General features: G+C 41.2%; 1 protein-coding gene across 1 annotated transcript in view; it reads left to right on the forward strand.

The window, feature by feature from the left end:
- cpsf2 (cleavage and polyadenylation specific factor 2) overlaps positions 1-27,231 on the forward strand; it is a 60,098-nt gene that overhangs the window by 29,740 nt on the left and 3,127 nt on the right. Inside the window, exons 7-13 of the mRNA XM_061242375.1 lie at positions 3,025-3,212; positions 3,923-4,213; positions 11,141-11,241; positions 18,542-18,745; positions 19,219-19,371; positions 21,824-22,049; positions 26,608-26,919. Of these exons, the coding sequence (XP_061098359.1) occupies positions 3,025-3,212; positions 3,923-4,213; positions 11,141-11,241; positions 18,542-18,745; positions 19,219-19,371; positions 21,824-22,049; positions 26,608-26,919 (1,475 nt within the window). The remainder of the gene's footprint in view (positions 1-3,024; positions 3,213-3,922; positions 4,214-11,140; positions 11,242-18,541; positions 18,746-19,218; positions 19,372-21,823; positions 22,050-26,607; positions 26,920-27,231) is intronic.

Consider the following 27,231-nt stretch of genomic DNA (forward strand, 5'->3'; position numbering starts at 1 on the left):
CTAAGAAATCACATGTACATAAGTATTCACAATTCAAAATTGAGCTCCACCTGTGGTAAATTCAGTTGATTGGACATGATTTGGAAAGGCACACACCTGACTATATAAGGTCCCACAGTTGACAGTGCATGTCGGAGCACAAACCAAGCATGAAGTCAAAGGAATTGTCTGTAGACCTCCGAGACAGGATTGTCTCGAGGCACAAATCTGGGGAAGGGTACAGAAAAATTTCTGCTGCTTTGAAGGTCCCAATGAGCACAGTGGCCTCCATTATCCGTAAATGGAAGAAGTTCGGAACCACCAGGACTCTTCCGAGAGCTGGCCGCCCGTCTAAACTGAGCAATCGGGGGAGAAGGGCCTTAGTCAGGGAGGTGACCAAGAACCTCTCTGTTAGAGAGGAGAACCTTCCAGTAGGACAACCATCTCTGCAGCAATCCACCAATCAGGCCTGTATGGTAGAGTGGCCAGACGGAAGCCACTCCTTAGTAAAAGGCACATGGCAGCCCACCTGAAGGACTCTCAGACCATGAGAATCAAAATTCTCTGGTCGGATGAGACAAAGATTGAACTCTTTGGCGTGAATGCCAGGCATCATGTTTGGAGGAAACCAGGCACCACTTATCACCTGGCCAATACCATCCCTACAGTGAAGCATGGTAGTGGCAGCATGCAAAGATATCAAAGGAGTGGCTTCAGGACAACTCTGTGAATGTCCTTGAGTGGCCCAGCCAGAGCCCAGACTTGAATCCGATTGAACATCTCTGGAGAGATCTGAAAATGGCTGTGCACCGACGCTCCCCATCCAACCTGATGGAGCTTGAGAGGTGCTGCAAAGAGGAATGGGCGAAACTGCCCAAAGATAGGTGTGCCAAGCTTGTGGCATCATAATCAAAAAGACATGAGGCTGTAATTGCTGCCAAAGGTGCATCAACAAAGTATTGAGCAAAGGCTGTGAATACTTATGTACATGTGATTTCTTTGTTTTTTTTATTTTTAATAAATTAGCAAAAAAAAAAAAAAAAAAAAAAACGTCTTTCATGTTGTCATTATGGGGTGTTGTGTGTAGAATTTTGAGGAAAAAATTGAATTTATTCCATTTTGGAATAAGGCTGTAACATAACAAAATGTGGGAAAAGTGAACTGCATTGTATGACGTAGGGCGGCCTGTAGCGTAGTGGTTAAGGTAAATGACTGGGACAGGCAAGGTCGGGGGCTTGAATCTCAGTGTAGCCACAATAAGATCCGTGCGGCTGTTGAGCCCTTGAGCAAGGCCCTTAACTCTGCCTTGCTCCAGGGGAGGATTGTCTCCTGCTTAGTCGAAGCAACTAGTACGTCGCTCTGGATAAGAGCGTCTGCCAAATGCCAATAATGTAATAATGTATGGAAAAGATCCTTTTGAATGTGAATTCATTTTCCCATGAGAGTTTTTGAGCTGATTTTTTGGTGAACTATTGCTTTTAAGTCTCCATTGCTTTAAGGCTCCATCTTCAAAATATATATGCTGGTCCATTTATTTCAGAACTGATTTTTAGTATATGTGTGATGTCTATGGGAGCCCACACTAAATATTCATATGGTTTGCACTGCTAAATCATACCATTATAATGTTATAATGATGATGGACATCATAATAATTAAAAATGGTAACAATGAAATTGCTACCAATAGTTCAGTAACAAGACACATAATTGGTACATTTTAAGTACATATTGCAACAAAATACTAACCTAATTGATTTCTAGTAATTAGAAGATAATCTATTTGGTTGTTGATTCAAAGAGAATATTTTACTGAATCCCCAGCAACCTGCCCAGTGGTACATGTTTGAAGTAGACCACCACAGTTTACAGTACCCGTAGCAGGTTTTATTGCATTGTTGGAAGCCTTGTCAGTGCATAGGTCAAGATAATGGTGTGAATTTCCTGTATTTTTCAGCTTTTGCCAATCATTATCTGTTCTTTAAAACATGGTATTTGGGTTGAATTTCCTGTCTTTTTTGGCTTTTGCCAACAATTATGACATTATCTCTCACTTTAAATGTAGTTTTTGGGTTAAATATATTTTATTATGAAAACAGTATATACCCCATACCCCCAGTCTATTTCAAGGTCGGCATGACAGTGTGGAAATTTGGATACCGCCAAAGCCTATTTGGCACACTGTAACCCACGTGGATAACATTTAATATTTTTTTGTGATGAACTGCAAACTCATCTAAATTACGAGGTGTTAATGTTGGTTCTGCAAGAAATTATGACCACTTAATCTAAGTTTAAATTTTCAGAAAATATGAAAAGCAGTTTTATGTTTCGCATTTAAGTTTATAAATAGTCCAAATAGTCACCTTGAAGAGAGAGACTAATCTTTCTCTTTTAATTATTTTCTGAATTCTGTGTCTCCTTTGTTCTTTTATTATCTGTTCAGAAAAAAGTAGAATTTTCTCTGACCAGGAAATAATGATGACTCAATAAAGATTATTAAATAAAAATAGCTTTTTTTATTAGCCAAAATTATTTCTTAACATTTACTGTTTGAAGGCTTCGTTTTTGAGTGGTTTTAATACCCCAGAAAGCAGGAAATAACTTCAGGCACAAAAGCTTATTATCTGAAATGGCCAACCATGCCTCATTTGCCAAATTCTAATTTATAAATATTTTAATTTCATTTTAATCAATTTAAGACTGCAAACTAGAGCTATTAGAAATTACTTAATCTTTTCAATAAAATTAGCTTAAACCTTTAAAATCTTTACTAGTTTGTGATTACTTTTTGTGGTGTCAATGGCAGTCTGTAGCGTAGTGGTTTAGGCAAATGACTGGGAAGCCACAATAAGATCCGCACAGCCGTTGGGCCCTTGAGCAAGGCCATTGTTCCAGGGGAGGATTGTCTCCTGCTTAGTCTAATCAACTGTACATCACTCTGGATAAGATCACCTAATGTAAAAACAATGGCTGATCTTTTGAAGTGCCGCATGAGTAAGTGAAGTGGCCTGACTTGTGTCTTCCACTTGACCCCCTCCTCCAGCAAACGTTATGGAGACCTTGCGTGGCGATGGGAATGTGCTGATTGCTGTGGATACAGCAGGCCGGGTGTTGGAACTGGCACAGCTGTTGGACCAGATCTGGAGGACGAAGGATGCCGGGCTTGGGGTTTATTCCCTCGCCCTCCTGAACAACGTCAGCTACAACGTGGTGGAGTTTTCGAAGTCCCAGGTCTGCAGCAGCATCCTCTCTATAGACCATGTCTTTATGTCTGCCTGTATCAGCGATAGAGTCTGACTGTATGTCGATGCGCAGCCTCCATGGTGGTAGATGACAACTTTGTATCCTTGAAGCGACAACTATATATCGCACCCTGGGCTAAATTGTTGATATAAATAAATGTAATCAAGTTGAGCTGGAGCACCATTTTTCTAAAATAAACTAGCCTACTAGTAAACGTTATGTGTAAATAATGACCATCTGGACAGCTTTCTAGCTTTTGTCTCTGCGAGCCATCTGCATTTCGAGAGTTTAGCTTGGTGGCTATTGGGGTCCATAAAAATAAAAACGGCGACAGCGATGGTTTCATTCACATACTTTTAGTCAGTTTTTAAGCTAATGTTATTGGGTAATTTTTAAACAACATTTTCCGCATGTGTATTTCAAATACACATGATACCTTGTGTAAATAAGACCGCTTCGGAGTTGCTGTAAGATGCATTTCTTCACTTTGAAGGAGGTAGGCTACTGACTCTGATAGGCTTCAAGTCTTTATGCTAAGCTAACACGTTTTGCTAATGTGGAAATTGAGCCGTGGGGGCAGTGGACAGTGGGGTTGAACTGGCAACCCTCCGACTGCCAGATGGCTGCTCTTACCTCCTGAGCCAATTGTAATCATTCCACCATTGTTTTTTTTTTGTCAAATAAAATCAACCAATTAGGTGGAGTGGATGAGTGACAAGCTGATGAGGTGCTTTGAGGACAAGCGGAACAACCCCTTCCAGTTTCGCCACCTGTCCCTGTGTCACAGCCTGGCAGACCTGATGCGGGTGCCCAGCCCTAAGGTTGTGCTGTGCAGCCAGCCTGATTTGGAGTCTGGTTTCTCCCGTGAGCTTTTCATACAGTGGTGCAGAGATGCAAAGAACTCTGTCATCCTGACGTACCGGACCACGCCTGGCACCCTGGCCCGCTACCTCATCGATAACCCTGGGGAGAGGATTCTGGACCTGGAGGTAAAGCAAAGATATGAATGAATTTTACCGTAAATAGGTTGACAATTTAAAAAATGTACCAGTGCCTATTATCTGCATGTGCTTTAAATATTTAACTTACTAACAAAGGCAGATATAATTTTTGCGTGCTTAACAATGCCTCTGGAGCATCTGGACTGTCAATCACACTGTGCCTCCCCCTGAGCTAGACTTCATGACTATAAGTGTCTTCGCCCTTTTCTCAACGCAAACTGGTGCCCACAGTATCGGCTGTATGCCGGTTAGATGATCAGTCCCTATTAAGCTAACAAGGTTTCGCCCTCTTGGAAGCAAATCCCTGTTGGTAGTTAGTTTGCCTCCAGTGTAAGGGTTACCGATGGCATATTTGCAAGTATAAATGTAGTCCGGATAATATTTTTGGTGTATTTTTGTCTGCATTGCTGGGCTGAATGGCCTGTTCTCGCCATTAACATACATTACATGTTATGTTAAGTATGCGTGTCATCTAGGTGAGTTATCGTAAGGTGTGCTTCTTTCATTTCATTTAGCTAGCTGCGTAAATCTTTCAGCATGGAAAAAAATAGGCACTCAACCCCAGTGCATGCTGCCTCCATTGTGGAGCCCAGCACGTTTACCAACACCGAGCAAGGCATTACTGCCTCAGTGTAGGGGGCAGCAAACTTCTGTCCTCCACAAAATCCAGACATACCATCCTCCAGCTCTTCTGTGTCCGCTCCTGACTTAAATACGGATAGCCCATCCCAGCCAATTTTAAGTAGTCCCAAGCACCCATTTGGACAAACTGAGAAGTTTTAGTGCTGGCTGGTACCAGTCTAGACCATGGCTTGAATATTCTGTCTCACCAAATGCCTGCTTTTGCTTTGCCTGTCGTAAATTTGGTGTTTCCAATTCCGAATGAGAGGACATATTCGCAAAACATGGATACACTAAGAGAGCACTTGAGCATGACCTTTAAAATGCCTCTAGTATTCCTCATGTTAGAGAGATGTCTGCATGGCAGGAATACCTGTATCACTCGAAGACGGATTAAAGTATTGTGCAGCTACTGCATCAAACCCAGATAGAAAACAACAGGTACTATGTTAAAAGCATTTGCGAAGTCATTCAGTATCTCACTGTAAATGAGCTAGCTCTCCGTGGACACCATCATGGGGTGGGAATGAGGCAGGTCTTTTAATTTGGCTGTTTGATTATACCATTTAAAAAGATCCCAAATGCGAAATGCTTCCCTGAAAACTAAAATGGTTTTAAATGATGAAGCCAAATATGAGGAATCTGACTCTCCTGGACTTTGTATTATAAGTGATGGCACCAGGGATCGCTGTAACATTGAGAACTTTGCAATAATTAAAGATTTGTCTGCAACTCCATCCCAGAAGGACATTTCATTGGCTTGATGCTGAATGTGTGCAACCAAATTATCTAGGGATCTGGGATACAGTGCTGACAATTTAGTGCTTCAGTGATTTCTAGGGTGAGAGGCAATGTGCAGACTTTGCTGCAACAAAAAGTAGGCAAGGACATTTCATATGTGCCCTCTTACAACCACGAACTCCACTTGGTAGTGGTACATGCGATGCAATCAGAACCTCTTGCAAAGAAGTTCTTTGAATGGTCCTATTCATATGTTGCACACAGGGACAATACTCTTGACATTCAGAAGGCTAATAGAGATTTGTTGGACCAGCAATCCTGATGTCACCAAGTCCATTGTTGACAATGAAGAATGTATCATGAGTCTTTTTTTCTGAGGTAGCAGAGGATGACTGTGCTCCTTTTGATCTCAGTACAGAGGCATGTGGTCTTTTGACACAGCTAAACTTCTTTGACATTGGCAAATTTCTCCTCCATGTGCATGGTGTGCTGAAGCCACAAACAGTGGATTTGTGCACTGCAGGGGCGGTGACCGCTTCACTAGAGACACTGAAGGAGATGAGATGTGACTCGTTCTGGGAGTAGCATTTCTCTCAGTGTAGATATACCAATCCTCTTAAGAGGGGAAGGCCAGTGAAATTACAGCTTGACAATAGTGTTGTCTTGTCAACTATTGGGCATGGTGATTCTGATGGCCAAACTAGCACTCCAAATCAGCCTTTTAAAATAGCTATGTTGAGCGGTCTTGATAGCGCTATTGTGGTGTGATGGAGACGAGATTCTCTCAAAGAAGTGTTGACCTTGTCCTTTGTTGGCATTGTCACCATATGTTATATATGGTGATCTGATCATTTACTTCGGCAAATGGCACATTTCTTTTTACTGTCTCCATTCTAGCTTACTCACCTTTGTCTTATTTTACCTTTATTGACGTTTACCCAAGCTAGATATCAATTGCATTCTCGGAGTTCTACATTCCTTTACACACACAAAAAAATAAAAAAATAAAAATAGTAAAACCAATGTATATTGGTCTATCCTAGGCAGAACCAAAAGCCTAACCAGGGACAGGGATCGCATGTATTGTCCCTGAAAAATATGTAAAATAAATAAACTATCCTAGTTCATTGTACAAATGTTGCATACAGACACTGCTGCCTGACATTCTATTCTATTGTTGCCTATTGTTGCCTGCCTGAGATCCAGACCAAAATTAGTTTTCCTTTCTAGTTCATCATACAAAAGTTCATCATATAATCTAAATCTTTTTCACGGGGTAATGGCCCCCCTACAAAAATTGGATTCTGTGGTGGTTGTCCATCCAGCTCTAGATGTCACTCAGGCAAGCAGAGATCCCACCATCTGACACACAGAATGAGAAGAACAGTTGGGTATCATCAGCGTTAGCAGTGGTAGGCCAGACCATGAACAGTAATAACTGGGCCAAGGGATCTAGTGTAAAGGGAGAAAATAAGCGGGCCCAGGACTGAGCCCTAGGGAACTCCTGTGGCAAGGGGCCGAGGTGTCGATACTGTACCAGTCCCGGCAACCTGGAAGGAGCGACCAGAGGGGTAGGACTTGATCCAGTTCAGGGCTATGCCGTAGATCCCCATTGTTGACAGGGAGGACAATTTACAAGTTGTGATTCCTCTAGAGCAGTGATGTTTTGGGGCTGTCGCTGGGAAACACGGACTTTCAACTCCCTCCAAAGATTTTCTATAGGTTGAGATCTGGAGACTGGCTAGGACACTCCAGGACCTTGAAATGCTTCTTACGAAGCCACTCCTTCGTTGCCCGGGCGGTGTGTTTGGGATCATTGTCATGCTGAAAGACCCAGCCACGTTTCATCTTCAGTGCCCTTGCTGATGGAAGGAGGTTTTCACTCAAAATCTCACGATACATGGCCCCATTCATGGGGGTGTCTTTCCTTTACACGGATCAGTCGTCCTGGTCCCTTTGCAGAAAAACAGCCCCAAAGCATGATGTTTCCACCCCCATGCTTCACAGTAGGTATGGTGTTCTTTGGATGCAACTCAGCATTCTTTCTCCTCCAAACACGACAAGTTGAGTTTTTACCAAAAAGTTCTATTTTGGTTTCATCTGACCATATGCCATTCTCCCAATCCTCTTCTGGATCATCCAAATGCTCTCTAGCAAACTTCAGGCGGGCCTGGACATGTACTGGCTTAAGCAGAGGGACACGTCTGGCACTGCAGGATTTGAGTCCCTGGCGGCGTAGTGTGTTACTGATGGTAGCCTTTGTTACTTTGGTCCCAGCTCTCTGCAGGTCATTCACTAGGTCCCCCCGTGTGGTTCTGGGATTTTTGCTCACCGTTCTTGTGATCATTTTGACCCCACGGGGTGAGATCTTGTGTGGAGCCCCAGATCGAGGGAGATTATCAGTGGTCTTGTATGTCTTCCATTTTCTAATAATTGCTCCCACAGTTGATTTCTTCACACCAAGCTGCTTACCTATTTCAGATTCAGGCTTCCCAGCCTGGTGCAGGTCTACAATTTTGTTTCTGGTGTCCTTTGACAGCTCTTTGGTCTTGGCCATAGTGGAGTTTAGAGTGTGACTGTTTGAGGTTGTGGACAGGTGTCTTTTATACTGATAACGAGTTCAAACAGGTGCCATTAATACAGGTAACGAGTTGAGGACAGAGGAGCCTCTTCAAGAAGAAGTTACAGGTCTGTGAGAGCCAGAAATCTTGCTCGTTTGTAGGTGACCAAATACTTATTTTACAGAGAATTTACCAATGAATTCATTAAAAATCCTACAATGTGATTTCCCCCCATTCTGTCTCTCATAGTTGAAGTGTACCTATGATGAAAATTACAGGCCTCTCTCATCTTTTTAAGTGGGAGAACTTGCACAATTGGTGGCTGACTAAATACTTTTTTGCCCCACTGTATCTATAGATTAAATGTATACTCCCTTTCATTTGGTAACAGTTTAGTTTTGGAGTTATCAGCTATGCAAATGATCTGGTTGGCAACTGACAAAACATGCCTGGGCCACACTGGAAATACAGCAACAATTACTGGGGGCATGATTTCATAGAACCAAATGTATAATATTACAGATAACGGTCAATAGATTTAATGTGCACCCATTTTTATTTGGCAATCATTTTTATTACATGCAGTAATCAGGTATAGGCTTTTCTCTTAGTATTTGGGAAAGTGTTCTCAGTGTGACCTATAGAATAGGTCTGTATTTCAAATTGGTGTTTATCAGCCTGTTTGGCCGCGTGGCAGCTGTTTGCATGATTGACTGCATTTGCCTCCTGTAACTCTGCAGTCTTGTCCCTTTTTCTGTAGTTTAGGCTTCCCCAAATATAAATAAAATGTATTTAATTGTTGGAAGGTGGTTTTCCATTATCTTTGCCCTGGTCTACATTACTTATTTTTTGAAAGCTGAATTGTCATATAGTTGAATGCACACCACCTTTTATGGATTAGATTTGCTCCACTTTTAGCAAAATTAAGAAAAAGAAGGCCTGATACTGGTGGTCGGTACACCGAAGCATGGACCCTTTAGCGGCTAATAAGCTAGCAGAGCGACATCCGACTTACTTCACATCAGATACACAAGTAAAAAAAATGGCCTCCGAATGATAACAAGGACATGTATTTCTACATAACTAAGTACAGGGTGTTACCAATCTTTTGCATATTTTTCATATATACGGTTAGACCGGAGATGTAATCAAATGCAAGTTCGAGTCAAGTCTCAAGTCTCCAGGATGGTGCAGCCTAAACAACAGTATGGCTATAGAAATTCATCACTATGCCTATGCTAATTGAAGCAGTAGTGTCAGGGGCACACAAAAAGATAGTGGTTATTTCATATATCAATGAACTACCACATCTGAGCCAACGTTTTGGCAAAGCCTTTCTCAAGATGGCTGTGTGATTTATGTGACAGAATTACCATGAATTAAGCATTACCATGGGCTGTAATATAAGATGATGGTAAATAACAGAATAGGGGCCGGCTACATGAACACAGATTAATCTTAATCCTGGACTAAATGCAGTTTTGTATGGATAATCGCCAATTCAATTTAGTCTAGGCTTAATCTGTATCTGCAACTGAAGAATAATAATTATAACTTAATTTGTAAACAAATTTACAAAACAAAATTTGAATCACGTTGCAGAATTGGTTCATTAATATACTTTCTTTTTAAAATGAAAGGTACCTGTTAAGCATTTACTTTCATCATTTTTAAAAATGTAATGAGGTTAGATATTGTTTATGCAAGAAATTGGGAGCTATGATTTTTGGGACTACATCTACATTATGCTATAGGAAAACCTTGAATCGTCAAGAATGCCATTGCACTTTTGCATAGTAAAATTATGAATAATTTCAAGACCGCATGCAACTACAGTACATGCCAAACTCTGGTTCTACGGTAGCTTTTAATGTTAACGTCAGTTACAAACAAGCTCTCTCGAAAATACAGTTCATATTTGTATGACACTGCATAACAATGACCACGCAACTAGTACATAACGTCACCCAACAAGACATTCAAAATCACTTGCTGTCCTGCTTGCATATCAATCTTAAAGATCATTCTGAAAGGTTTTTAAAATAGTGCAACCCTTGATCAGGCTCCAGATTAAAATCCCATTACATGGCCCTTTTACTGAAAATGCAGCTGCTTGTGTGAAGTACGTTGACAATTAAAATGTACAGTGCTTTTCAAGCCAACCTGAAGAAATTTGTTTGAATGTTACTGTACCTTACACTCGTGGTTTTCTAACTTGCACAGCATTTCAAGATCAACCATTTGAAATGAAAGCCAACATCGCTGGAACTTGCCAGTCAACAAAATAAGAAAGTATGCGCTTCTGTTATGCTGATTAAACTGTGACATGAACATTATATACTGAGTCTGAAACGCGTCATTTGGCCAACACAACAGTTTAGCCAAGTTACGTTAATGCAACAGCAGTGGGATCAGCTCCGGTGCTGGTAAACTGACTTACCTTTCCGAATTTTCAAATGTCTGTTGAAATTTGACGTGGTTGCTCCCGCATCTTTTATTTAAATTCTCCACATTTTGCTAGTTTGCTAGTTTAATCATTTAGCCTGAATTATTTAAACTCAAAAGCGGAACAACATGCGGAACTGTACTCTTAGCAAGCTATGCAAGAAATTCAGCATTGGGTGTTGCTATAGTTGCAAATAAAAGGCGCACAGTGTGGTGCGTAAAATGACATTGGGTGTGTTTTAACTAAGGAATATCTTTCATATAAATAATAGAAAAATAATCATTGGCTGTGTCACTGTCATTTTCATGATGCCGTGTAGCAGTTCACGAGTCCTTATTGACGAGTCCGAGTCAAGTCTCAGGTCATTTTTGACCTGTTTACATTTTGCCATTTTCACAAGTAGCCGGTTGATAATACAAGGTGCTCGAACTATATGCATTGAATCCTTTTCCAGATTGTTTCAGATGAAATAAAATGGACATTGCAAAGATTCATTCTGGAGCACTCAATAATGTGTTATTTCATGTTTTGTTCTTTCTTAACCAGATTAGGAAACGGATGAAGCTGGAAGGCCGTGAACTTGAAGAATACCTTGAAAAAGAAAAGCTGAAAAAAGAGGCTGCTAAAAAACTTGAACAAGCTAAAGAGTGAGTGAGCACCTGAGTTCCACAACTCAATACAATACAGTTTGATACCTGTATCAAGCACTCACTAGATGCTACATTTTAGTTTAACACTTCTGGTCGAAATAACTGCACTGTAATATGCGTAATATCTATGTTAGATGTGTGGCTATTTTGTACGATAGAAATAAACAATATATTTTGACAGTACATTTGAAAGAATTTATGAGCCTGAGAAAAATTATTTTATCTGAAAGTATAAATTATATAATTTATAAAATATGGAAATATAAACAAATTACATTTAAAAGGAAATCTTATGGTGAAATCTTGCGCTTTATAAATTTTTTAGCAACTATGATGCAAGCACACAAGCATATTTTAACTTTGTATATACGCATTATTGCATTGTACTTTATGAATGTCTTTGCACTGCTTCACTCAATATTAGGTCCAAACCAGTTGTCCAAACAAGATGAGTTTCGGTGGATCCCATCTTTTTCCCATGCTTTGATTGGGATGGAAATTGTTGAGTCTACGGTGGATATTAGTTTATATAATCTCGAAAGAATTTTCCTTGGGTTGGATATTTTGCTGATTTCTTCTACTATTGGGGGTGGGAGTAAATTGTTATTTGATATATTGATTTTTGAACAGACTTCAATTGGAGGTACTGAAGATATTATTCTTTCTCCCGATATTGAACTTCTGGACCAAATGCTGAAAAGTAATGAATTTTTTGTTGAGTAGAAAGTCAAGGTTGTGCCATATTGGAGAGTATTTACAGGGTTTCATTGTAGATTTGAAGATTTTGCTGATTTTCCACTAGGCTGTTTGGGTTTTTGAAATTATGTTGTTGTTATGTTTTATTGTGGTGCTGAGAAATGGTAGCCTAAATCAGATACTGAAATGTCTTTACATTGTGATTATTCTATTTCTAACCATGAGTTGTTCAGTTGGTTTGGATGAATCCAGTTGGTGATATATTGTAGTTGATTTGCCAGATAATAATTCTGGAAACTTCTAATCCTCCTTGAGTTTTGTGTTTCTGTAATGTGACCAATTTGATTGAGTTCAGTGAGTTGAACCATTTAGTGGAGGGCTGGGTCGGAGTCATTGTGTTTATTAATGGAGTGAAGTTTAGGTGAAACAACTCTGGCAGAAGTAATAATAATAATAATAATAATAATAATAAACTTTATTTATAAAGCACATTTAAAACAACCATGGTTGACCAAAGTGCTGTACAAAACCAGGCAATAAAATTAAAGATAAAATGAAATAAAATGAAATAAAATGAAATAAAATGAAATACATGATCTTGATTTCCCATTTATGTCTGACATGAAGGCCTCACTAAAAAGGTGGGTTTTTAACAAGGATTTAAAAACATCTATGTTTTTGGCAGATTTAATATGTGGCGGTAGGCTGTTCCACAGCTTGGGGCCAGCTACCTCAAAGGCCCGGTCACCCCTCCTAGCTCTCCTCGACATAGGGACATCCAAAAGTTGCTGATTGCATGATCTGAGTGATCTAGCTGGGGTATACATATTGAGGAGTTCAGACAAGTACGTAGGTGCTAGTTGGCTATTTGTCTTAACTGAAAAAAGGCAGCTTTGACAACAGCACTAATTTGCTTCTCAAGTTTAAAGGCACTGTCAAAGGTGAAACCAAGGCTTTTCGCAGCAGGAACATTTTTGGGGGCCAGGGGGCCCAGAGCACCAACAATGTCTTCCAATTGAGCTGGATGTCCAAACATAATGACCTCTGTCTTATTTTCATTTAAATGCAGGAAGTTAGCATCCATCCAGTTTTTTAAGTCTTTAAGACATGCAAGTAAAAGCTGCAGTGACTTCTTGCATTGAGATTTTACAGGTAAGTAAATCTGTACATCATCAGCATAGCAATGGAAAGAAAGGTTATGCTTCCTGAAAATTGACCCCAGGGGCAGCATATGTAAAGAAAATAAAATAGGACCTAGAATAGAGCCCTGGGGGACTCCACAAGTGAGTGGGGCTGTATCTGAGGAGTAATCTTCCACATGGACAGAGAAACTCCTGTCCAATAGGTACGACCGAAACCACTCCAAGGCAGCCCCCTTAATACCCACACAGTGTTCAAGGCGAGATAAAAGAATCTCATGATTCACGGTGTCAAATGCCGCTGTCAAGTCTAAGAGCACCAGGATAGCAGGCTCACCAGAGTCTGTAGTTATTATCAGATCATTAAAAACTCATAAAAGGGCAGTTTCAGTACTGTGCCGAGGTTTAAAACCAGACTGAAACTTTTCACAGATGTCTTTTTTATCTAAAAATGATTGTAACTGAATAAAAACTGCTTTCTCCAATACTTTAGACAAAAAAGGTAACTTGGAGATGGGCCTAAAGTTAGAGAGAACTGAGGGGTCAAGATTTTTCTTTTTGAGCAGTGGTTGCACTACAGCATGTTTGAATGCAGCTGGGACACATCCTGAACTGAGACAGGTATTGATTAGCAATAATACGCTAGCACAAACTCACAAAACTTCTTTGAGAAGACGAGAGGGGATGCTGTCTGAGGCGCAATATGTAGGCCGCAGATGCTTAATTGTATCTGAGAGCGAAGGGAGGGATATAGGCTCAAACTGGTCAAAAATGCACAGAGATGGAGCAGGGTCAATGGTAACACTCAATGTGTTAACACTCGTGTGGGCTAGCCTGAGAGTAGAGACCTTCTCAATGAAAAATGTAAGAACATTTTCACAGTGTGGGTAAAGATATGATGGGGGATACATCACGGGGGTTAATAAGGGAATTAAAAATTAAAAATTAAATTAAAAAGAACCCGAGGCTTGTGGGTGTTTTTGGAATCATCATTAAGCTACGGCTCTGAAAGTGCTTTGGTGCGTCTAAGCCTAAAAGGAGCAACAGAATCCAGTATTTCAGAACATGTAAAATCAAACATGGAGATAAGCTCCTCAGCACTGAGAGCACAGTTCGCATCCAGCGCACAAATCGAGGAGACGCTGAAAATATCAGAGAACTGTGATGCGGTCGACTGGTTGATCGAGCGCAAACTGCGTGCGGAGGCGCGTGATTTGATTCCCGCGCAAGGGATAGAAGATGTAAACAGGACAGGTAAATGGTCTGAGATACATGCTGTTGTACAGATTTCATTTACAGAAACAGATAGACCAAATGATAAGACAAGATCCAATGTGTGTCCCTTTTCATGTGTCGGGCCAGATACAGATTGGATGAGATTAAAAGAATCAATTAAGTGCAGAAATTCCCTGGTTAAAGGTTTTGATTCACAGCACACATGGACAGTAAAATCACCTAAAATTAAAATATGGTCATATTTAACTATGATCCCCGACAAAAAGTCAGCAAAATCATTAATGAAGTCAGTGTTACATTTTGGCGGACGATAAGCAACAGCGCAGAGCACCGGGGAGGACAGGTTCATTTCAAAGAGCTGCAACTCAAAACTAGAGTAACTAGGTGTGGAATGACACAGTCGGCACATGAGATTAGATCTAAACACTGAGGCTATGCCTCCACCGTTACCAGTGGTGCGAGGGGAGCTGAGGAATGAACAGTCAGGGGGAAGGAGTTCAGAGAATATTCGTCAGCATGGAGCCAGGTTTTCGTAATGAACATAAAATCCAATCCCCGGAAGATTAATAAAAATGTTTTATTTACTATTGACCTTGCATTTATTAGAGCCATGCGAAGGTTTACCTGTTGAGTAACAGCTGAATCGACACTGGGGGAGGGAGAATTTAAGATATGTGCAACTGGACAGAGCACTCGTATACCACGGAAAGCCTGACTATCACGACGGTAGGGGGTCAGACAATCTAGGCCTATTGGTCACACGAACAGGAATAGGGATACCTGCAGTAAACACATTAGAACAGAAGGGGGGGGATCACATCAATAGGCTGTGTTTTGACTCTGGAAGGGAAAGGATTGTCCCGATTTGGTTGTCAGTCACGTGGGGCATAATCTTTGGCACAGTGCACAGCATGTAGAATGTTTGCAGTAAGCACACGTGAGCCCAGCTTGTTTGGATGGATTCCGTCCACCGTAAAAAAGGAGAACCGATTCCAAAATAGGTTAAAATTGTCGATAAAACCTATGTTATTTCTTCTGCAAGCGGACTGGAGGACCGAGGATTCGGCTGAAACGTTCTGCTCTCCCCCCCAGCATAGGCAAAGGACCAGATATAAAGACGGACTTTCCACAGTCATTTAAAAACTTAAAAATGTCCTTGAAATCTTTTTTCATTAGCTCTGACTGTTGACGAGCGGTGTCATTTGTCCCAACGTGTACAATAACCCGGCTAATAGATGACGGGAGCGATAGCATTAGGCCCGGTAGCTTGGGCCGCAACATCAGACCTGGGAGGACTCCGCATTGGACCAGGGTCGCTGCCCGGTGTGAAGACCGCCGGTCTGGTTTCTGAGTGGAGGAGAGTGTCACTCGAGTGGAGCCAGGCTCACTCAAACCGCAAGCAACATGTAGGTCCGAAGTATTGTTTTCTTGGGGGTCTTCCCAGGGCTGAGTGACTCCGTCCAACACTTGGAAGGTGTTCGTCAGCCGCAACTCTTCTGGGACTGGGGGTAAGGAGGTGCGCTTTCCTTGTCGGCTGCCCGTCGGGACAGTAATCCAAGCAGCATTAGCTGTGGAAGCTGGAGTGCTGCAGTTCTTTGGCTTAGCCCCTAGCTGTGACCAATCCTCCCCACGGGGAGCTCGGCCTCGGGGCGAAGCAGCGAAACAGCAGCATCCGTTCCACGGGGTTCCATAAATGAATCGAGGAACAGCTCGTCGTCTTTAATGGAGTGCAAGATGGAGATTCGTCCTTCCAGAACTGCAATCCTCTCATTTAAACTTTTACAACTTTCGCAGTGTAAAGAGGTCAGGATTGACATTTTATTATTCTGTAATACGGTAATACGTCTCTCGCCACGGGGTAGGCCGCCCGAGCCTCGGACTGGAGTACCGAAGGCCTTGGGGGAGCCAGTGCAGAAACAAGAAAGTGTCTCTCTCTCACTCACTCATTTATGCCCAGCCCCCCTGCGACCCTGTTCAGGATAAGCGGGTTAAGATAATGGATGGATGGATGGAATGGGGAAGGGTGGGTTTTGAGCTGCAGCATTCCAGTCATCACTATATATGGGTAAAATTGTTGATTTTGTCCAGTTTATAGCACAGTCGGAAATGAATTAATGAGCTTGATGGTTTCTTGTAGAGAGTTTGATGGTTCTTGTAGGTAAAGAAGCACTAATCTTGTGGTGAGTGTTGAGGGATTGGATCCCCTTGATGCTGTTGTTTTGACATATTGCAGCAGCAAGGGGTTTGGTGAACAGAGCAAATAGCGATGGAGAGAGTGGGCATCCTTCCCTGGTACCCCTGTGCAGTGTGAAACTCCGCTGTGAATCCATTAGTAACAACTGTGGCCATTGGTGAACTATACAGAATTCTTATCCAGTGAATGAACGATTCTCCGAAAACAAATTTGTGCAGTGTTCCAAATAAAAACTTCCAGATTCTGTCTCTAATGATACGATTATTGTTTTCAGTTTGTTTTGTTTTGATACATTTTCAATTAAATTGAATAATCTGCACATACTACCATGTCTCTAATCCCTACAATGTCATAGCCCCCACTAATAACAACTGCTTCAAGTTCCAAAAACGTATTTTTTATGCTTCTAGCATTTAAAGAAAGACATTTCAGTTTGTTGCTTCTACACATCCTTTCCTGTTCTCTCACTCCCCGCTGTCCCAAGCCACCATTACTTGATTTTTGCCCTAAAAAGATTTGGTTATTGCTCTCACCATTACATGTAGCCTTTGCTGTTTCCGTCTGGGCAGTCTGTTCCTCCCTGCCCATTTCACTCCCTATCCTCCCTGCCCCCCAAGTCCCTTGTTTAAATAATCCTGTGCCACCCTAAACATATGCTGACCCAGTGCAATGGTTCCCCTCCAGTTCAGGTGCAGCCTGTCACGGACAAGTCCCAATGCCCCATAAACCTGTACCCCTCTCTCCTACAAAAATTTTGTAGCCATGTGTTAAACCTCCAGATAAAGTGCTGCTTCCCTCTGCTTGCACGTGGTACAGGTAGAATTCCTCAGCTGGTGGCGTACTTGGTGTTTCTTCTGCATCTTCATCTCTCAAAATAAATTAAAAACAAAAATTGTTCAGAAATGTGACAGTTACATCATTTAGCCTACAAACAAAGATGCCTCTTTACAAAGATGCCTCTTGACTAGCCTACGTCTATGACAAAAACACAGAGGCATTATTTTGCTTAGAATTGTTCAGTGGGAACTTACAAACGCACATTACTGAATATTTAGACGAACACAGAGAGAAGTTACAATACAGCACACATATTTACCAATATGATTGTAAATGGGTATGGGTATGCACTTTGTTGTACGTCGCTCTGGATAAGAGCGTCTGCCAAATGCCATTAATGTAATGTAATGTAAAGAAGTTCATCCTAAGCCTTTCGTTGTTCAAAATGACACCGCACTTCGTCCGTGTCCGCTCCACTCTCCCTCAAGGCATGCAAAAGTCCAGTCTTTCGTGCCATTTTCCGCAATTAAACGTGTTCTGTGATGAAAAATGTTCACCTCAAAGGAAGTGAATAGCCTATGCTTCTGTATGTCATTTTATCGTGCTTTACAGTAGGTATTATTGCACATGGCATTGCCCCTCCCCTGTCAGAATAATTACCACCTTGTTTCAATGTGAATGAGATGTAACGCTAACGTTGGCTAGCAAGGAGATTTGCTTTCATAAGGGGACATTATCGATAATGTTAGCTAGCTAGTTTGCTTTCAAAAGCACATTATGCATTTATCTTAACTTGGCTAGCTAGCTAACAAAAAATATTATTGGATATACTCAACGAGACCTACTTATTAATGTAATCTAATCTAATCAGCCAATTGTGTGGCAGTATTCACAGTCATTTTGGGGATGCCAATAATTTTGACACCTATGTTTTTAAGAAAAAAAAGATTACTTAAAAACATTGAAACATGAGAATAAATTATTGAAATAAAAGTATCGCTTTCCTATATGTTTTAGCATAACATATAGATTATCTGTGTTTATTCTATGCCATCTTTTTTCTCATGTATGTAATATGTAGGTAAAAATGTACATGTGAATGCGTCTAGGTAGAGAGTACTTACAGACTTGTACACGTGCATTCAGGTAGGACCATGAAAACTACGAGTTTTCTGAGGTCTGGATTCGTTGAAAATATGCCACATGCGAGAGAGAGAACGCGGATGTAAAATCACTTGTCAGTGTACCCTCACAGGGTGGATGTGGACTCAAGCGATGACAGTGACCTGGAGGATGACCTAGAGCAGCCAGCGGTGACAAAGACCAAGCACCATGACCTGATGATGAAGGGTGAAGGGGGCCGGAAGGGCAGCTTCTTCAAGCAGGCTAAGAAATCCTACCCCATGTTTCCAACGCACGAAGAGAGAATCAAGTGGGACGAGTATGGGGAGATTATCCGGTATGTCGTCATGCCTTTCATCAATGCTGGAGATTGTACTGTTATAGTATTTTGGTACAGAGTGTTGTCTTCCCATTTGTTTAAAGCAAGATATTACCAAACCTGTAAGCAGTTACTCACTGACTTGAAATGATCATAGGTTTTAGCTATACTGGTAAATCTTCTGGTTGAGGTTCCATGGACCCAGAATGGGTTGTAACAGGTCACAAATCTTGCAGGAGATATTCTTCAATAGTTGGACGCCCCAATAAAATAAAAGTTTTAAAGTGGTTCTTGTATAAAGTACACTAATTAGTTCTTACTAATTTGGTGGTTGAGAGTATGTGGTTGCTCCACCCATACTGGGATTCACAAAGCCTCATTCTCTCATCTCTAGTATTCTAAGTCAATGACCATCTCTCACCATAATCTATATGGTCACAGGGGGAGCTAAAATGAATAGATCCTTTGCAAATGCTCTGATAACATTCCAGACCAGAGGAATTCTTGGTTCCAGAACTTCAGGCCACAGAAGAGGAGAAGAGCAAACTAGAATCAGGAATGGCAAATGGAGATGAATCCATAGATCAGGACCTCTCTGATGTCCCTACCAAATGCACGTCCACAACGGAGACCATCGAGATCAAGTGAGTCTTCCCACTTTTTGATGGACTCCATGAGGAGTTCATAAGGAGTTGGTGTTTTTATTCAGACCATAGGGGTCTGAGGTAAGACAGACTGTCACGTCTACTTGTTGGTGCCAATAGTTTCACTGATGTTTCAGTTTTGTGAGGTGTGTTCATTTGCTTCCTTAGTGTAGGTATAAAGGAGCTTTCAGTATCTTGCCATGATTCTAGGCTTTTGATTGCCTTTCTAATTTGTTATTGGTGTTTGTCAACATGAGTGCCTGAGTGCCAATGAAAGTTAAGGAAGCCATTGTAAAATGCTGAGAAATTAGAAATAAAAACACAGACATAGGCCAAACAATCGGCTTGCCAAAATACAACAAAATCATTATTGAAGTGTGTATTGGTGTTTGTGATGATTGGGCCTCATGCAATTTCCACTTCTGTCAGCTAAGAACAGATAGCAGGGGCTGCAGTGGGCACAGGCTCACCACAACAGGACAGTTGAAAACTACAAAAATGTAGCCTGGTCTGATGAATCTCGATTTTTGCTGAGGCTTACAGATGGTAGGGCATTTAAACATTGTTGCTGACCATGTGCAGCCCTTCATGACCGCAATGTACCCATCTTCAAATGGCTACTTCCAAGCAAAAGTGGAATCCAATAGAACAACTTTGGGGATATTGCTGACAAATCTGCAGAAATTGTGTGATGCAATCATGTCAACATGGAACACAATCTCAAAGGAATGTTTTCAAAATCTTGTAGAATCCATGCCATGAACAATTGAGGCAGTTTTGAGAGCAAAGGGAGGTCCTCCTCAGTATTAGTATAGTGTCCCTAATAAAGTGCCCTGTGAGTGTGTATATTTGCCAATCAGCCACAGCATGCTGCCTAAACCAGTTTTTTCATGATTAAAAATGCCTTAAATGGTATAAACACTTAAAGGTACAATAGGTAAGATTTTTGTGTTAAAACATTGTTACAAGACCAATCCCTTCCTATCATTGAAAAGGGCTCACTGACATGTTGACTCGCCCTCTGGCTGTGTTTATTGTCCTTAAATGCGCCTTTTAAAATATACAGTTGACGACCTTCCACTCTGTATAAAAACATTGTATAGCTGTACAATAATTCAAGCTCATTGGTTGAAATTGCCATAGCCAATGGTGTTTCAACATCAGTGCGTTTACAGAGAAGCGGGAGGGATAAACAGTGTTGTGTTTTGAAGGCATTTGTTGCTGCTATTCTTCTCTTGTCTCTTGTCTGTAAGTCTGAAATTACCAATTGTTCCTTTAACAATTTTTGGTGAAACAAACCCACTATCACCCCAGGTGGAAATCGAACCCGTTAGTGCTATGCTTTACCTATTGACCAAGGCCATTTTGAGGTGATAAACACTGAACACATCACACAGCCAGATATAGGCAGCCTGTTAAACAGGTTTAAATTGACAACCAATCACTATGGTCATGCCATTTAAATTGAAGCACTTAAATGATCAACACAAAACAGAATACAATGACAAGTAGTCATGTATTAACTGTCAGATGATGTCATCTCACAATCCATCACCTATGAATATTCAATCGATAAACAAAGTAATGTAGAGTTGAAATCAAGTGTTATGTTGTAAAAGACAAACAAAACTGAGGGGGCAATTATTGCACATCCACAACATTTTCTAGCTGATTTTGCTACCTCATGCCTCATAAAGTCCCAACCTAGTTTGGACTTTACACTCAGTAAAACTGGTCAGCTCACTGGCTACCTTGAATGAGGAAGTTATATGATAGAACGCATTAAACTTACCAGTGACAAAGTGATCCGGACAAACTTGTATATATTCATTTTTTTCTGGTGTAAGATTGTTCACTTATATTGCAAATATACCTTGCTCTTCTTTATGTTGACAACCTTCAATTTTGTTCTCTCTGGTGGGTAATAATTAATCTGTGTTATGGCTGTATTTATATGCTTTGTTATTGACCTGAGATATAAAAAAACAATACTTTTGGTGGAAAAATACATAGTTCTATGGGCAGGTTGTCCTCCAGCATAGATGAGTCAAGGTCACATTGTTTGTGATGTGTATTCGGAAGCATCCATATTAGGCTTTCTTAACCCTATTTGAATAACCCAGAACAAAGTAAGAAATGTGCATCCTAAGCCAGGGCTCCAGACACAATCACCAAATTTTGTGATGTGGCATCGCACATTGAAGTTCTATCGGTGGTTCTCAACCTTTTTATTTTATCTGCTGAATCACTTTTTGATGGTCATGGGTAGGCTACACCTCACGTGGAAGTGAAGTTAAGAAATTTGCATTATCCTGTCAGGAAATTGATGAACTGTAGTGTATTGAACAAAAATGTTCTCACACTGCCAAGAAAGTAGCAGTCTGGAGTCCTGGAAGGAGAAAATAAAATTTAGAGAGAACAAAAGTGTGTTCTTGTGACTTATTTTTCACAGAGCCAGAATTGCATACATCGATTATGAGGGTCGCTCGGATGGAGACTCCATCAAGAAGATTATAAACCAGATGAAGCCAAGGCAATTAGTGATTGTGCATGGGCCTCCTGAAGCTAGCCTGGACCTGGCCGAGTCTTGCAAGGCCTTCAGTGGGAAGGACATCAAGGTATACACACCCAAGCTGCAGGAGACCGTGGACGCCACCAGTGAAACGCACATCTATCAGGTGCGTTTATATTTGCCCGTTACCAACTGGTATTACTCATCCCAAAGCCATCCCAAACATGCCAACAGTGGGAGACAGATTTGTATTTCTGTGTTGGCAAATGTTTGTATAGCTGAGTTGTGTTTCATGTTTACATGTGTTTGTGTAGCTAAAATGCCTTGTATGTACAGTACCATGCAAAAATATTTGCCCCCTTCTTGATTTCCTTCATTTTTTTATTCACTGACGTTTCAGATCTTTAGACAAAATCTAATAACAGACAAAGGCTTTTGATTTGTGTTCCATACTGATTAAATAGCAATTTTGTAGATGTATGCATATTATAGGGTCTAACTGCTATTTTTATGAACTATTTGTAAAATGATTTTCCATGTGACATGATTTATGCTTTTGCATAACAAGCAAATGGTAAACATGTTGTCCTCCACCCCCATGCACTTTTGATATGCTAGAAATGGACCCTTTTCTTGGAGTTTGATGGTGTATTTCCACTTTAGTTCATCAGGGAAACAAACGATACAGGTTTGTGCAGTTGCCTAGCCTATGGTTATTCAGGCTTGTGAGCTTATTGTTCCTGATCTATAAAGTTGTATGACAGATGCTGGGTTTCGGTCATGCTGAGCGAGTCAGCATCCTCCAGTGGAAGAAGGATGTCTTTTGTACATGTACAGTGCATCCGGAAAGTATTCACAGCGCTTCACTTGTTATGTTACAGCCTTATTCCAAAATTGATTAAATTCATTTTTTTCCTCCAAATTCTACACACAATACCCCATAATGACAACGTGAAAAAAGTTTTTTTGAGATTATAAAAAAATAAGAAATCACATGTACATAAGTATTCACAGCCTTTGCCATGAAGCTCAACATTTAGCTCAGGTGCATCCTGTTTCCCCTGATCAACCTTGAGATGTTTCTACAGCTTAATTGGAGTCCACCTGTGGTAAATTCAGTTGATTGGACATGATTTGGAAAGGCACACACCTGTCTATATAAGGTCCCACAGTTGACAGTGCATGTCGGAGCACAAACCAAGCATGAAGTCAAAGGAATTGTCTGTAGACCTCCGAGACAGGATTGTCTCGAGGCACAAATCTGGGGAAGGGTACAGAAAAATTTCTGCTGCTTTGAAGGTCCCAATGAGCACAGTGGCCTCCATCATCTGTAAATGGAAGAAGTTCGGAACCACCAGGACTAGAGCTGGCCGCCCGTCTAAACTGAGCAATCGGGGGAGAAGGGCCTTAGTCAGGGAGGTGACCAAGAACCCGATGGTCACTCTGTCAGAGCTCCAGCGTTCCTCTGTGGAGAGAGGAGAACCTTCCAGAAGGACAACCATCTCTGCAGCAATCCACCAATCAGGCCTGTATGGTAGAGTGGCCAGACGGAAGCACATGGCACATGGCAGCCCGTCTGGAGTTTGCCAAAAGGCACCTGAAGGACTCTCAGACCATGAGAAACAAAATTCTCTGGTCTGATGAGACAAAGATTGAACTCTTTGGCGTGAATGCCAGGCGTCATGTTTGGAGGAAACCAGGCACCGCTCATCACTTGGCCAATACCATCCCTACAGTGAAGCATGGTAGTGGCAGCATCGTGCTGTGGGGATGTTTTTCAGCGGCAGGAACTGGGAGACTAGTCAGGATTGAGGGAAAGATGAATGTAGCAATGTACTGAGACATCCTGGATGAAAACCTGCTCCAGAGCGCTCTTGACCTCAGACTGGGGCGACGGTTCATCTTTCAGCAGGACAACGACCCTAAGCACACAGCCAAGATATCAAAGGGGTGGCTTCAGGACAACTCTGTGAATGTCCTTGAGTGGCCCAGCCAGAGCCCAGACTTGAATCCGATTGAACATCTCTGGAGAGATCTGAAAATGGCTGTGCACCGACTCTCCCCATCCAACCTGATGGAGCTTGAGAGGTGCTGCAAAGAGGAATGGGCGAAACTGCCCAAAGATAGGTGTGCCAAGCTTGTGGCATCATAATCAAAAAGACATGAGGCTGTAATTGCTGCCAAAGGTGCATCAACAAAGTATTGAGCAAAGGCTGTGAATACTTATGTACATGTGATTTCTTAGTTTTTTATTTGTAATAAATTTGGTCAAAAAAGGTCTTTCATGTCGTCATTATGGGGTGTTGTGTGCAGACTTTTGAGGAAAAAATTGAATTTATTCCATTTTGGAATAAGGCTGTAACATAACAAAATGTGGGAAAAGTGAAGCGCTGTGAATACTTTCCGGATGCACTGTAAATTGTTCGGTGTGGTCTGTAAACGGTGAGAATGAAAGCTCATTCTCAATGACACACCTTTGCACCCATTACCCTTAATAGAGATCCCCTTCGAAAGGATTGGTATGGACCTTGTCGGACCATTAGGGCAGAGCACAAAAGGGTATCACTTTGTATTAGTCATAGTAGACTACGCCACTCGGTATCCGGAAGCATTCTCACAGATCAAGGCACATCTTTTATGTCACGGTAACTGAAAGGGTCTGTTTAAACTAGCGTCTACCACTCTCAAACTCACTGTTGGAGCTGGTGGAGCAGTTCAGTAAGACACTGGCGACAATGATTTGTAAGTTCATTTCCACCAATATCTGCAGTTGCGATAAACTAATTGACCCCCTGTTGTTTCCCATAAGAGAGGTTCCCCAAGCCTCCAGAGGGCTTTCCCCTTTTGAGTTATTGTATGGGCGAAGGCTCCGTGGCATTTTGAACCTGTTGTGCGAGCCAAACTAAACTGGTACATATTGGACCTGTGCGTATAGCTACACTCACTCGGTCAAATTGCACAAACCTTTGCTTCAGGCCCAAGAACTTCTGGTATTACTCCCGTCATCCACCTCTCAATTACTTGCCAAGTGGCAAGAACCTTTTGTGGTTACAATATAAAATCCAGGTGTTCGAGTATATTTCTTTATTTATATATACATATATATTAGTGGAGGCTGGTGGCTGAAAAAATTTAGGAGGTAGGAGGAACACCAACCCACTGCATCATGTTATTCTATGCGTGCTGCCTACTTTTCTCTACTTTCTTATGGTCAAAGAAATATTAAGTGGTAAAATAATGGCTTACAGGGTTGTTGGAACATGCATTTTGTTTCATGCTCTCTAATTTAAAGAGGAAAGAAAATCTGAAATGAATACAAAACACCAGAAAATTAAGTGATTTTTTTTTTTTTTTTTTTGAGATATTTTTTCGGCCTTTTTCAGCTTTATTGGACAGTATAGTATAGAGAGACAGGAAGAATGGGAGTGAGAGAGGGAAAGACATGCGACAAATGTCAGACGGTCGGATTCGAACCGCTGACGTCACGGCTCGCAATGAGCATGCGGTCAGTGCTCTACAGGCTGCGCCACCGAGACACCCCACAGAAAATTAAGTCTTAAATATAAATTGGTATATTTATTCTGCCTGTGGATTATAAATTCACATTTTGGAAGAAAAAAACACTACAATATTTGCTTGTCATTGCAGTAATCCTCTTAATGGAGAAGAAAGGTGCAAGATGTTTTGCTTCTCTCACACTGCTCCCTGCTGCCTTCCTCACAGTAGCGTTCAGGGGATATTTTGCAAAGTAAGATTACTGAGTTAGCTAGATAACTGCACTGAATAAAACAACCTACCTCCCCTACCCCTATTAACCAGCCTCCTCTGATATACAGTCTGTAAGCACTTTATTAGGTATTTATTAGACTTATTTTATAGACTTCTACTGCTGTAGCCTATCCACTTTTATGTTATAATGTGTTGTGTGTTCAGAGATGCTCTTCTGCTGTTCTTATGTGTGGTTATTTGTGTACTGTCACCGTCCTGTCAGCTTTGACCAGTCTGGCCATTCTCCCCTGATGTCTCCCCTGATGTCTCTCATTAACAAGGCATTTCTATCTGCAAAACTGTTGCTCATTGCTCTTTTTTTCCCCCACCATTCTGAGTAAACTCTAAAGAGTGAAAATCCCAGGAGATCAGCAGTTACAGAAATACTCAAACCAGCCTGGCACCAACAATCATGCCACGGTCCATATCACTGAGATCTTCCCCCATTCTGGTGATTGATCTGACCATAACTGAAGCCCCTGACCTGTATCTATATTATTGTATGCATTGCACTGCTGCCACATCATTGGCTGATTAGATAAGTGCCTGAATAAGTAGGTGTACAGCTGTTCCTAATAAAGTGCTCAGTGTGTGTGTATATATATATATATATATATATATATATATATATATATATATATATATATATATATATATAAACCTACACTTACAATGAGTATTGTTTTTGATTATAACTGCTCTACATGTGTTTTCTATTTAAGGATTTGATGCTTGCCATTCATGTTTGTCTTGCTTAGCATCTTTGGGTGATTTGCTTTGAGAATATTGGATGTGCCTGTAGAATTTAAAGTGGCCTGTACTCAATTTTTTCAGTTTGGTCTTTGCAATCATCAAAGGGGGTGTTCAGTTGCTGTCATTTTAATGAATAATGATTGACAGTTAATCTTTACAGCCCAGTGTGTTTATGTTTCTGAAGGCATGTGTTGGTCCTGCAGGTACGACTGAAGGACTCACTAGTGAGTTCACTGCAGTTCTGCAAGGCTAAGGACACAGAGCTGGCCTGGATTGATGGGGTGCTGGATATGCGCGTGATAAAGGTGGATACGGGTGTGGTGGTGGAGGAGGGTGAGATGAAAGAGGAGGCAGAGGAGGGCGAGCTACCCATGGAGGTGACTTCCAACCTCACGGCAGACCACAGTGCCGTGGCCCAACAGCGTGCCATGAAGAACCTGTTTGGAGAAGATGACAAGGAAGTGTCTGAGGAGAGCGATGTCATACCCACCCTTGAGCCACTACCATCACAAGAGGTATGGATTGGGGGAAATGGTTGGTTATTCAGAAAAAAGCCAAAAAGTATGTGCAGTTGTGTTCAAATAAATAGCAATGCGTTTAGAAAAAGTGAATCAAGTATAAATGAATAAAAGTGAATAAATATTTTTTTTCATAGCCTTTAGTTCCTTATTTCAAATGTAGTGGAATACATTTTTCAAGATGTAACTTCACTTTGAGTTACTGAACTAATATTTAGTTGCATAACCATTGTTTTTGATAACTGCTGCGCATCTGCGTTGCATCGAGTAAACCAACTTCTGATGCCTAGAAACCAGTATTTCAGCCCA

The sequence above is a fragment of the Conger conger genome, chromosome 5 (genome assembly GCF_963514075.1).
Source record: "Conger conger chromosome 5, fConCon1.1, whole genome shotgun sequence".
NCBI lineage: Eukaryota > Metazoa > Chordata > Actinopteri > Anguilliformes > Congridae > Conger > Conger conger.